Genomic DNA, 13,634 nt, shown 5'->3' on the forward strand with positions numbered 1-13,634 from the left:
CCCATCAGAGGGTGCTGGGGCCTTCGCTTCCGTAACAGGAAATTTCCAGCGGAAGAGCTGATACTGACTGCACGAGAACTCTCAGAACTGACGAGCAGACATTGAGAACAGGAGTGAGTTGGGCAAGGAGATGACTCCCACGGTGAAGAGGGAGCAGAGTGAGCGTGAATTGGAGGATAAGATCGTTTGAGCTCCTCTTATTGCAGTGGCCTGTAGTAACAGTAGTAGCAGCAGCTAACGCTGAGTGCCTGCTCTGGGCTAAGAGCTTCGTGTGTGTCATCCCGTGTGACCTCCAAATCGTGTGCCGTCTGCCCTTCTTTCCACAGTCTCTTGGAGCAGTGTCCAGGTGTGCACCTCTCCTTCCCACAGCAACCGCAGGGCTCCAGCCTCTTCAGCGGCACAAAGAGCGGGACGCTGTTTCTCACTTCCTACCGGGTAATCGCTGCTTCTCTTGTGATCTGCTGATTAACTCTACATGTGTTTTCCTAAAAATGGAGAGAAGTTACCATTGCTTTTCAAAGTGTCTCAAAGGCATTTTCACTTTGGGATTCTCTGTGTTGAAGAGTGATGGGGAAACAATGGGTGATCAGAACCCCAGGGCAGCCCTACCTTGCTGTGAGTCTCAGTCCGCGGCTGAATTCTGCCTCCCTTTTCTGAAGTCTCTTTTCCCTCTTAGGTGATTTTTCTGACTTCACACTCAGTCAGTGATCCCATGTTATCTTTCATGATGCCATTTGATCTGATGAAGAGCTGCACCATTGAACAACCAGTCTTTGGTGCAAACTACATTAAAGGAACCATTCATGCAGCTCCCGATGGTAAGTACCCCCCTCAGAAGCATGGGTATTTTCCTCAGAAGCTTCTAGAAGGTTTCAGATTCAGACGTGCTCATGTTAGAATTCAAGTGAAAGCTGCCATTCTGCTCCGGGTCTCTGCCATTCTGCTCTCGGCGTCTGTGGCAGTCCTCCTGTCGTCAGCTGCGCCAGCCTCAGTGAGTGTGTGCTGTTCCTTCCCCAGGTGGCTGGGAGGGACAGGCGACGTTTAAATTAGTCTTCAGAGCCGGAGGTGCCATCCACTTTGCCCAGCTGATGATGGAAGCGGCCTCTGCTGGTGAGTGGTGCTGAGAAAGATACTAAGCACGTGGGAGGCCAAGGTTTGCTGGCTCTGTGGCCAGGCAGTTATTTGCACACGTATTCAGCAGGCATTTCCTGAACCTACCTACGATGTGCCAAGCACCAGCCCCGTGATCCTGCCCCTCCCTGTCCTGAAGAACATTGCAATCTAGTGGCAGCTGACAGGCACCTAAGTGACTAATTATAAATGAGAGTCTTTTGTCCATTAAAATATTTGTTTTTATTATTATTTTTTAAATATTTATTTATTTATTAGTTTGAAAGGCAGCGATACAGAGAGGCAGAGGCAGAGAGATATCTTCCATCCACTGGTTCACTCCCCAATAGCTGGAGCCAGGCTGATCTGAAGCCAGGAGCCGGGAGCTTGCTCCGGGTCTCCCACAAGGTGCAGGGGCCCAAGCACTTTGGCTGTCTTCTACTGCCTTTGAAGGCCACAGCAGAGAGCTGGATCAGAAGTAGAGCACCGGGTCTCAAACTGGCACCCATATGGGATGCTGGCACTGCAGGCGTCAGCTTTACCAGCTATGCCACAGCACTGGCAAAAAAATATTTATGTATATACTTTCCTTTATTTGAAAGGTATAAGCAGAGTGGGGCGTGGGGAGGTAGAGAGAGTGTTGGTTCATTCCCCAGAAGCCCACAGGAGCTGGGGCTGGGTTGGCTTAAACCTGGAAACAGGACCTCTGTCTGGGTTTCCCACGTGGGTGGCAGGGACTTAGTGCTTGAGCCATAACCTGCCGCCTCCCAGGCACATTAGGATTGGAAGCAGACACAGAGGTGGGACTTGATCCTAGGCACCTGCTATGGGATGCAGACATCCCAAACGACAACTTAACCTGCTGTGCCACAACACCCACTCCTGTTGTCCATTTAAATGCTGGACTGGGGGAAGGCGTGTGGCACGGTGGGTAAAGCCGCTGCTTGAGATGCCCACATCCCATATTGGAGTGCTGGTTTGAGTCCTGGCTATTCCATTTCTGATCCAGCTTCGTGTAGTGCATCTTGGGGGGCAGCGGATGATGGCTAAAGTGCTTGGGCCAGTGGGAGACCTGAATGGAGTTCCAGGCTGCTGGCTTCAGTCTAGCCTGTCTCTGATTGTGTGGGTGTTTGGTATGTGAACCAATGGATGGAAGATCTCTCTGGTGCACACGCCTCACCCCCACCCCCTGCCCAGTCACATTGCTTTTCAAATAGGTGAAAATAAATTAATAAACAGAATAACCTTAAAAAAATACACACTAGCATCATATGCCCATTGATCAGTCTGTGCTTCAGGTCTGGGAGCCACGGCTGCCTTCACTGTTCTTTGTAGGACACGGCTTTTATCTTCTCTGTTCTGGTCTTCATTTGCTTCTCTTAGGTTCAGTCCCTGTCTTTCCTGAAGCACAGTAGAGGTATTGACTGTCAGGCCCTACAACACTGACCTAATGGATGTGCCAGAGAACTCTTTCCAACCTTGACTGTAAATAATGCTTTTGTGATATGTTTTTATCCCATCCAGCCTCACCTCATTGCTCTCATTCTCTCACTTTTTTTTTTTTTTTTTTTTTTTTTTTTTGACAGGCAGAGCTAGACAGTGAAAGAAAGAGACAGAAAGGTCTTCCTTCCATTGGTTCACCCCCCAAATGGCCGCTACGGCCCGCGCTGTGCCAATCTGAAGCCAGGAGCCAGGTGCTTCCTCCTGGTCTCCCATGTGGGTGCAGGGCCTAAGCACTTGGGCCATCCTCTGCTGCCTTCCCTGGCCACAGCAGAGAGCTGGTCTGGAAGAGGAGCAACCGGGACAGAATCCGGTGCCCTGACCGGGACTAGAACCCGGGGTGCCGGCGCTGCAGGCAGAGGATTAGCCTAGTGAGCCACAGTGCTGGCCTCTCTCACTTTTTATACCCCAATCAAACCAAACTTCTTTGTGCCTCATTCTCTCTCATCTCTGAGAACTTTTGCTATTTGCTCTGTCTCAAATTCTCCTCCTCTTTCTCGCTTGCCTTACCCCCATGGCTTCCAATCCATTGAAAGAAATGCAATCTACCAAGGCAGGCATCTGCAGATACACCAGCACATCTCATGGTGTGTGCTGTCCCAGAGGCACAGACACGTGCTGGGGACACGTAAGGGGGCGGAATGAAGTTTCTGAGAGAATGCTAGAAACCATGGTCACAAGTGTGAGAAAGTCTCAGTTGGAGAGGAAATGAGTTCAATTTTAGATGTACTAGCTAAACACTAACTGGATGTTTACCACATCCTGGGCAGTGTTCCAAGCTTCCTGTATATGTCAGTTTATTTAGTTTTCATAAGAACCATTATCCCCATTGTAGAGCTGGAAACTCGGTCAGTGGTGATAACATCATTTCCCAAGGCTAGCTGCGATGGAAGAAACAAATTTGAATCCTAAACCCATTCTCTCTCTCTCTCTGATTTTGAACTTTTACTATGAAAAAAATCAGATCTTTAGAAAGTTTGAAGAATATTGCAATAAACTCCCTTCATTTAGATTCACCCAGTATTAACATTTTTCTCATGTTTGCTTTATTGTTGTTCTTTTGCTTTTGTTTTTGCTGAACTACTTGGAAATAAGTTACAAAACTGCTTTCCTTCATCCCTAAATATTAAAATGTGTCTCCCCTCAGGAAGAGAGCATTCTGGTATTTAATTTCAGTGTACTATGTCGAGGAAAGTTACATTGATAGTATACTATTACTTAACACGTAGTTTATATTCAAACTCAAATGATTGTCCAATACTATTCCCAACTCTTAACCACATCTCTCCCCACTCCCTACTAATCTGGGATCTAATCGCAGATCACACGCTGGATTTAGCCGTGCTGTTGCCTGTAATCCAGAACTCAGCCTTTCTGTGTCTTTCATGACACTGACATTTAGAAAGAAGACAGGCTTCTTGTTTTGTACAATGCTCCTTATTTTGGGTTGTCTTTTTCCTCATGAGTATATTCAGGTCATGCATTTTGGCAGGAACACTATGTAAATGATGTTGTGTCCTTTTGAATGTGCACATTTTTTACAAAAAGATTTATTTATTTGAAAGGCAGAAAGAGAGGGGGCGGTGAGAGAGAGGGAGAAAGAGATATCTTCTATTTGCTAGTCCACTCCCCAAATAGCCACAATGGCTGGGACTGGGCCAGGCCCAAGCCAGAGCCTAGAACTCCATCCAGGTCTCCCATGCTGTTGGAAGGGGCCCAGGTACTTGGCCATCTGCTGCTCCTCTCCCAGATGCATTAGTGGGGAACTGGATCAGAAGTGGAACAACTTGGACTTGAACCAGTCCTCTGATATGGGATGCCAGCATTGCAAGCAGCAACTTCTACTGTGCGCCCCTGAGCCTGCACTTTCAACACTACAGCGTGCTAAGTGTGAGGTCCGTGGCATGCTGGAGGCTATGGGACATGCAGCTTGGAGCTCTAAATATGAGCTTCAACTAGACTGATGTGAAATTCCTCTCTGAATTGGGCAGTGGGCTCACTCAGTGAACTGAGGAATAGTTCCAAGGGTCCTGAACATTTAAGGGATGGGAAGGGAAAGGAAGAGGGGAAGAAGGGAGAGACATGGGTTATCTGTGGAGAAGACTGAGAAGGGGCTGGCTGAGAAAAGGGAGGTGATCAGTGAGTTTATCGTCCCAGAAGTTGAGGGAGGAGGGCGTTTCAGGAGGTATGGGGTGGTCAGCTTCTTCAGAGACATTTGGTAAAGTGAAGCCTGAGGATGTACATGGCCTGTGGAAGCTAAGTTTGTCAGTGACAGCAGAAGAAAGTCCAGTGAAGGCGCGGTGGAGATGGCGGAAGAGGCGTGTGACAGAGGCTGAGGGTAAGAAAGCTTTTTCCAGGTACCATTAGTGCTGCAGTGTGAAGACAGAAAGACCAGGGAGTCGGCAAGTGTGCCCAGCCAGTGCCTCCTCAGTGGTTCAGAGCACAGGCTGCGCCTGGAGCCTGGCGTTGGATGCAGGGAGTCCTGGCAGGCAGAGGGAGGACAGCTGGGGGAACTCAGGCCGAGGGGTCTTGGAAATTGGTTCTTCTTTGCTGCAGATGTCTGAGGAACTCAGGCAGTTACATACTGGGAAACGGTTCATTCTTATTTTTGGCCTCACGGTACTGAGGGGACTTCTCTTTTGGGTCATGGGCTAGGGATAAGGCAACTTCATGGGTTCCTCTGTGCTCTCATTGAGATCTGCTTCTTGCACCAAGCCAGGTTCAGGATTTCAGCAGGTGCATAGCCACTTGGTAAGGATTTAGGCATTTTTTATGAACTTGGCCCAGTGTCTGGAACTGCTTTGGGTTTATCTGAATACTGGAACCTCCTTTCCCCTCCAAGAGTCAGGGCTTGTGAGACAGAATTTTTTGACATCCTAAGAGTTATGCTTCATGATCAGATTATTTGATCAGACGAAATTCCCTAACCTTCCCCAAAGCTGACATGCCAGGGCTTTTTGATCTATGTGTGTAACACGTACATGAGCGCCTTTTGTGCATCAAATACTAGGTGAGGCAGTGGAGAACACAACAGTGAACAAGACTCACATGACCTGGTGCTAGTGTTATGGCACAGTGGTCAAGGTGCCACGTGGGATGCCTGCATCTCATAGGGAGTGCCTGAGCTCAGATCCCGGCTCTGCTTCTGATCCAGCTTCCTGGTGATGTGAACCTTGGAGACAGCAGATCATAGTTCAAGTATTTGGGTCCCTGCCATCCATGTGAGAAATGTGGATGGAGTTTGGGGCTCTTGGCTTTGGCCTTGTGCAGCCCTAGGTGTCATGAATGTCTGAGGAGTGAACCCATAGATGGAAGATCTCTCTGTGTCTCTCTGCCTTTCAAATAAATAGAAATAAATACAACTTAGAGAAAAGACATACATGGCCCCCTCTGTATTAAGCTTGTGGTTGGTGGGTTGGGCACTGTGGTACAGTAGGTTAAGCCACCACTTGGAATACCCACATCCCATATTGGTGTGCCTGGGATCGAGTTCTGACTCCACGTCCAATCCATCTTCCTGCTGACGCATGCCCTGGGAGGCAGCAGATGATGGCTCAGTACCTGGGTTCCTGCCACTCATGTGGGAGACCTGGATGGAGTTCTTGGCTCCTGGTGTTGGCCTGGACTGGCCTTGGGTGTTTGGGGAGTGAACAGTGGATGGAAGATCTGTCTCTTATTTTGTGTGGCTATGCCTTTCAAATAAATAAAATGTGAATATATAGACTTAGGGTCTATGGGCAGGTGTTTTTCCTAGCAGTCACATTGCTGCATCTCATACTGTAGTGCCTGGGTTTGAGTCTTGGCTCTGCCTCCTGATTCCAGCTTCCTGTTAATACAAGCCTGGGGAGGCAGTGGTGGTGACTCAAATAGTTGGGTCCCTGCCACCTATGTGAGACCTGGATGGAGTTCTTAACCCAGCCCAGCCCCTGCCACTGTGGGTACTGGGGGGTAAGCTAGAGAGAAGATGGAGGCTCTCTTTCTGTGACAGTCTCTGCCTCTCAGATGAAGCGAAATAAAATAAAAAACTTACAGTTTAGTAAGAGTCATAAAAATAAGAAGCAAACAGGTAAGTGAATAAAATACTTACTGTAGGAAGAAGTATAAAGGACATGAATAGGGCATTGAAAAGCAGGGTCACTGGGTAAGGAGAGCAACGTTAAATTCATAGTGAATTAAGGTAATGCTCGCTGATGAAACAGGTAAGCCCCAAATCACTGGTGTGTAAGACAGCAGGTCTGACTGCCGTATGAAGGCTAATCAGGGACAAACAGCGGCTCTGTTCCACATAGTCACATCAGGGGCCTAGGGCAGTAGAGTTTCTAATTTTTTTTTTTATTTTTTATTTTTTTTACAGGCAGAGTTAGTGAGAGAAAGAGACAGAGAGAAAGGTTGGTTCACCCCCCAAATGGCCGCTACAGCCAGCACTGCGCCAATCTGAAGCCAGGAGCCAGGTGCTTCCTCCTGGTCTCCCATGCGGGTGCAGGGCCCAAGCACTTGGGCCATCCTCCACTGCACTCCCAGGTCATAGCAGAGAGCTGGCCTGGAAGAGGAGCAACCGGGACAGAATCCAGTGCCCCGACTGGGACTAGAACCCGGGGTACTGGTGCCACAGGCGGAGGATTAGCTAAGTGAGCCACAGCGCCAGCCTGCTTTTTTTTTTATTTGAGGAGAGAAGGGAGAGAGAGAGGAAGAAAAAGAAAGAGAAACAGAAAGAGGAAGAATGATTTTTCCCATTCACCGTTTTGTTTCCCAAACGGCCAGAGGCAGGAGCTGGGAACTCAGTGCAGGTCTCCCACCAGGATGGCAGGAACCCAGTGAGTTGAGTCCTCAGCACGGCCTCCCCCAGCTGCAGGCAGGAACTGAACCCAGGTCTACAGCCATCCCACCCTGAACGCCCTGGTCTCGTCTGACCTCGGGAACTGAACCCGGGTCTACAGCCGTCCCACCCTGAACGCCCTGGTCTCGTCTGACCTCGGGAACTGAACCCGGGTCTACAGCCGTCCCACCCTGAACGCCCTGGTCTCGTCTGACCTCGGGAACTGAACCCGGGTCTACAGCCGTCCCACCCTGAACGCCCTGGTCTCGTCTGACCTCGGGAACTGAACCCGGGTCTACAGCCGTCCCACCCTGAACGCCCTGGTCTCGTCTGACCTCGGGAACTGAACCCGGGTCTACAGCCGTCCCACCCTGAACGCCCTGGTCTCGTCTGACCTCAGGAACTGAACCCAGGCACTCTCATGGAGCATCCTAACCACACCCTCACCACTAGGCCGAGGGCCTGCCCCCGCCATCTTTTTGTTTGCTTGTGAAGATTTATTGTTTAATTATTTGATAGAATTATACAGAGAGAAGGAGAGAGAGAGAATCTTTCACCTGCTTGTTCACTTCCGAGATGGCTACAATGGGCAGTGCTGGGTCAGGCCGAAGCCAGGAGCTTCTTCCAGGTCTCCCATGTGGGTGGCAGAAGCCCCCCCAACCCACTGCCCACTGTCCTGATCCCATGGCATCCTTGCCTGTTTGCACAACCAGCGTGATGGGAAGAGTCAGGACCTCATCTGGGAAGTTTTCACAGGCCAGGTGTGAAAGCTTTGTGCAAAGATATACACACAAGGGGACCGGCACTGTGGCATAGTGTGCTAAGCTTCTGCCTGCAGAGATTCATGTCCTGGCTGCTCCTCTTCTAATACAGCTCTCTGCTATGGCCAGGGAAAGCAGTAGAAGATGGCCCAAGTGCTTGGGCCCCTGCACCCATGTGGGAGACCCAGAAGAAGCTCCTGGCTCCTGCTTCAGATCGGCTCAGCTCTGGCTGTTGGCGACCATTTTGGTAGTGAACCAGCAGATGGAAGACCTTTCTGTCTCTCCCTTTCTCTGTCTGTAAGTCTACCTCTCAAATAAATAAATCTTTTTTTTTATTTTTTAAAAGATTTATTTATTTAAGAGGTAGGGTTACAGAAGTGAGAAGGAGAGACAGAGAGAAAGGTCCTTCTTCCTCTGGTTCACTCCCCAAATGGCCACAATGGCTAGAGCTATGCCAATCCAGAGCCAGGAGCTTCTTCCAGGTCTCTCACATGGGTGCAGGGGCCCAAGGACTTGGGCCATCTTCTACTGCTTTCTCAGGCCATAGCAGAGAGCTGGATTGGAAGAAAAGCAGCCCAGAATAGAACTGGCGCCCATATGGGATTCCGGCGCCACAGGCAGAGGATTAACCTACTGCACAACAGCGCAAGCCCCATAAATAAAATCTTAAAAAAAAAAAAAAGATATATATCCACGAGTTTTCTCTTATTAGTAAAAAGAACATGTGAAGTTTATTTTGTTAGTAAAAAGAATCTTTGTAGATATAATTTAAGGTTCTTGAGATGACAAGATGACGTAGGTGGGCCCTAAATGCTATTGTGAGAGACAGAACTGCTTTTTTCTGTATCATACTGCTTTTATGTTCTTTCGTGGAGGGGTGTATGTTGCCTACTTGATGGAACCCTCACTTGGAATGTGTTGATATCTGTTATGATCGTGGCTGTGCTAGGCCCCGAGTAAGCACAGACAGGGCACACTCTCTGCCCTTCAGCATGCAGTTCAGAAGGCGCTTACCTATGTTTTGTGTTGTCTCCCAGGAGCCTTGTTGGACACAAGTGTGAGGTGATGGCTAATAGTCTGTTAATGATTTGGTTGATAGTGGCTGTACATCTGACTTGAAAGGGTTCATGTTTTGTTAAACTTGTCTTCTCAGCTGCTCGAGGAGCTCCACTTGGGACTGTAAGTTACTGGATCGGCCCTTCAGGGATTTATGTCATTGCTAGAGAGGGGAATATGTGCACTCCACAGGCACCTTGTCAAGGTAACGTATGGTGCGGTGCTTCTTCTCTGGAGGGGGGACAGTCTGCCAGAGGCTCAGAGAGAGCCTCATTGCAGCCTTGCCTCCAACTCTGCTGCAGAAGCAGCAGCAGAAGTTGGGTGTGTGTGGTGGGGGGGATTGGAAAAGGGTCAGGTCTCTGACTTTGTTTCCAGACTGAAACCTAGTGGCAAGCCAGCAAGTGACTGGGCCTAAATTCAGGCTTGCTTTCTGTGGTTATGTACCAATGTGGAGCGCACTAGGCAATTCCTGCCGCAGCCTAGGCAGGGGACAAAGGCTTTTGCCACTTCCCCTTCTGCATTTTACACTGGCATAGCCATCCTGCCTGTGCCCTGCCTTTCAAGCTCACTGAGGATCAAGCCCTGGGCTTTGTGCCTGCTCACAGTTGCTGAGTCTAGTTTCTGGGAGGTCAGAAACCAGTGAGTCTAGATCTACTACCTTCTGATGGGCCACAAAGGGTCTCCTAATGCTACCACAGCCCCCAAAATCTGGGCCGTTTCTTGAGTTCTTTTTGGAGCATGATGTGCATGTCCATGGGCTTTTAGTTTTGTGTACAACTAATGGTTACTAATGTAACCTTTTTTTTTTTTTTTTTTTTTTTTTTTTTTTGACAGGCAGAGTGGACAGTGAGAGAGAGAGACAGAGAGAAAGGTCTTCCTTTGCCGTTGGTTCACCCTCCAATGGCCGCCGCGGCCAGCGCGCTGCGGCCGGCGCACCGCGCCGATCCGATGGCAGGAGCCAGGAGCCAGGTGCTTTTCCTGGTCTCCCATGGGGTGCAGGGCCCAAGCACCTGGGCCATCCTCCACTGCACTCCCTGGCCACAGCAGAGGGCTGGCCTGGAAGAGGGGCAACCGGGACAGAATCCGGCGCCCCGACCGGGACTAGAACCCGGTGTGCCGGCGCCGCTAGGCGGAGGATTAGCCTAGTGAGCCGCGGCGCCGGCCACTAATGTAACCTTAATAATTATCTTGGGTTTTGAAAGGTCATTAAAATCTGATATTTATAATATAAAAATGGTGTTGCTAGGTTTAAAATTTTTTTTTTTTAATTTTTTTTTTTTTAATTTTTTTGACAGGCAGAGTGGACAGTGAGAGAGAGAGACAGAGAGAAAGGTCTTCCTTTGCCGTTGGTTCACCCTCCAATGGCCGCCGCGGCCGGCGCGCTGCGGCCGGCGCACCGCGCTGATCGATGGCAGGAGCCAGGAGCCAGGTGCTTTTCCTGGTCTCCCATGGGGTGCAGGGCCCAAGCACCTGGGCCATCCTCCACTGCACTCCCTGGCCACAGCAGAGGGCTGGCCTGGAAGAGGGGCAACCGGGACAGAATCCGGCGCCCCGACCGGGACTAGAACCCGGTGTGCCGGCGCCGCTAGGCGGAGGATTAGCCTAGTGAGCCGCGGCGCCGGCCTAAAATTTTTTATTGAGGTGAATTCACATAACATACAGTTAACCATTTTAAAATATACGATTCAGTGGTATTTAGTGTAAAATTTAGTTGTATTTAGTGTATTTACAGTGTTATGTAACCACCAGATCTTTCTAGTTTCAAACTTTCTCATCACCGTATTCACTAAGTAATACTGCTCTCCACTGCCCACTCCTTGGTATTCTCTAATGTGCTTTCTGTCTGTGTGGATTCACCTCTTGTGGATCTATCACATAAAGCAAATCAAATGGGGGTGGGCGTTGCGGCACAGTGGGTTAAGCCACCACTGGCACTTCCCTTGTAGGAGTGCTGGCCTGAGTGCAAGCTACTCTGCTTTCCAATCCAGCTCCCTACTAACATGCCTAGAAAGCAGCAGAGGATGGCCCAAGTCCTTAAGTGCCTGCCACCCACGTGGGAGACCCGGATGGAGTTCTCAGCTCCTGGCCCAGCTCAGGCTGTTGCCCATTTGAGGAGTGAACCAACAGATGGAATACCTCTTTCCCCCTCCCCCCTTCCCTCTCTCCCCTTTTCCCTCCTTCCTTCCTTCCTTCTCCCATTCCCTTTCCCTCCCCCTCTCTCTCTGTCACTGTCTTTCAAATAAATAAATAAATATATTTTAAATATTTATCTATTTATTTGAAAGTCAGAGTTACACAGAGAAGGAGAGGCAGAGAAAGAGAGAGAGAGAGGTCTTCCTTCCGCTGGTTCACTCCCCAACTGGCCACAATGGCCGGAGCTGCGCTGATCCGAAGCCAGGAGCCAGGAGCTTCTTCCAGGTCTCCCACGTGGGTGCAGGGGCCCAAGGACTTGGGCCATCTTCTACTGCTTTCCCAGGCCATAGCAGAGAGCTAGATTGAAAGTGGAGCAGATGGGACTTGAACTGGCGCCCATATGGGATGCCAGCACTGCAGACAGCAGCTTTACCCACTCTGCCACAGTGCTGGCCCCTATTTTTTTTTTTAAAGATCATATGATATGTGACCTTTTGTGTTTGGCTTATCTCACATAGGATAATGTTTTTAGTGTTCACCCAAGTTGGAGCATGAAGCAGTACTTCATTCCTTTTTGTGGCTGAGTAACGTTCAGCAGTATGTGTGTACAGTGTGTAATACTTTGTCCATTCATCTGCTGATGGACATTTGGCTTGTTTCCACCTTTTGACTATTATGAATAATAACTGTTACAAACAGTTGTATGTAAATTTCTGTGAGACATACATTTTCATTTCTCTTGGATATATACCTAGGAGTAGAAGTACTGGGTCATGTGGCCATATATAACTCCATAACTCTTTTTAAAGTATTTTATTTGTATTTATTTGAAAGGCAGAGTGACAGAGAGAGACAGACAGATCTTCCATCCTCTGGTTCACTTCTCAAATGGGTGCAATGCCAAGTCTGGGCCAGGCTGAAGCCAGGAGCCTGAAACGCTATCCAGGTCTCCCATGTGCGTGCAGGGGCCCAGGCACTAGGACCATCTTCCACTACTTTCCCAGGTACTCTAGCAGGGAGCTGGATTGGAAATGGGGCAGTAAGGACTTGAACAGGTGCTCTGATATGGGATTCTAGCAGGCAGTGACTTAACCCACTGTGCCAAAATGCCAGCCCCTCTGTAACTTTTTTTCTTTAAATATTTTATTTGTTTATTTGAAAGGTAGTGTTACAGACAGTGAGAGGGAGAGACAGAAATAAAGGTCTTCCACCCACTGGTTCACTCCCCAAATGGCTGCAATGACCGGAGGTGTGCCGATCCAGAGCCAGGATCCAGGAGCTTCTTCTGGGTCTCCCACACGGGTACAGGGGCCCAAGCGCTTGAGCCATCTTCCACTGCTTTCCCAGGCCATAGCAGAGAGCTGGAGGGGAAAAGGAGCAGCCGGGACTCAAACCAGCGCCCATAGGGATGCTGGTGCACAGGCGGAGGATGAACCTACTGCACCACAGAGCAGGCCCCCCTCCATAACTTTTTAAGGAACCACCACATTGTTTCCTACAATGCTTCACTCTATTTTCTATTCCTGCTAGCAGTATACAAAGGTTTCTATTTTCCCACATCCTCTCCAACACTTGTTTTTTTAATGTAGCCGTCTTAGTGGCTACGAAGTGTTTCACACTGTGGTTTTAACTTTGATTTCCGCAAAAACCAGTGGGGCTGAGCATATTTTCATGTGCTCATTGACTCTCATATCTTTGGAAGTTGTCTATGCAAGTTCTTTGACCACTTTTTTTTTTTTTTAAGATTTATTTAGTCTGTTACATAAATATATAATAATAATAATAAAGATTTTTATTTATTTACTTGAAAGTCAGAGTTACACACACACACACACACACACAGGTCTTCCATCTGCTGGTTCATTCCCCAATTGGCCACAATGGCCGGAGCTGGGTCAATCCAAAGCCAGGAGCCCGGAGCTTCTTGCAGGTCTCCCACGCAGATGCAGGGGCCCAAGCACTTGGGCCATCTTCTACTGCTTTCCCAGGCCATAGCAGAGAGCTGGATCAGAAGTGGAGGAACTGGGTCTCGAACCAGCGCCCATATGGGATGCTGGTGCTTCATGTCAGGACGTTAACCTGCTTTGCCACAGCGCAGGACCCATGACCACTTTTAAATTTAGTTGCTTGTCCTTTTGTTGTTGAGTTGCAAGCATTCCTTATATATGCTTGACATTAAACCCTTATCAAATATGGAATATGCAAGTATTTTAGGTTATCTTTTATATTTTTGATAATGTACTTTGATATCCAGAAAT

At 48.8% G+C, this 13,634-nt stretch overlaps 1 protein-coding gene across 4 annotated transcripts in view; it reads left to right on the forward strand.

The window, feature by feature from the left end:
- Positions 1–13,634, forward strand: part of WBP2NL (WBP2 N-terminal like) — a 30,276-nt gene that overhangs the window by 6,582 nt on the left and 10,060 nt on the right. For 2 of the 4 annotated variants that reach the window (XR_011380298.1, XM_002721402.4), the window contains exons 2-5: positions 327–435; positions 677–818; positions 1,018–1,110; positions 9,341–9,448. Coding sequence is in view for 3 of the 4 variants with exons in the window: in XM_002721402.4 (XP_002721448.2) it covers positions 327–435; positions 677–818; positions 1,018–1,110; positions 9,341–9,448 (452 nt within the window). In the remaining variant the exon portion in view is untranslated. The remainder of the gene's footprint in view (positions 1–326; positions 436–676; positions 819–1,017; positions 1,111–9,340; positions 9,449–13,634) is intronic. The other 2 variants (XM_008275151.3, XM_008275150.3) reach the window with 2 other exon arrangements.

The sequence above is a fragment of the Oryctolagus cuniculus genome, chromosome 11 (genome assembly GCF_964237555.1).
Source record: "Oryctolagus cuniculus chromosome 11, mOryCun1.1, whole genome shotgun sequence".
Classification (NCBI taxonomy): domain Eukaryota; kingdom Metazoa; phylum Chordata; class Mammalia; order Lagomorpha; family Leporidae; genus Oryctolagus; species Oryctolagus cuniculus.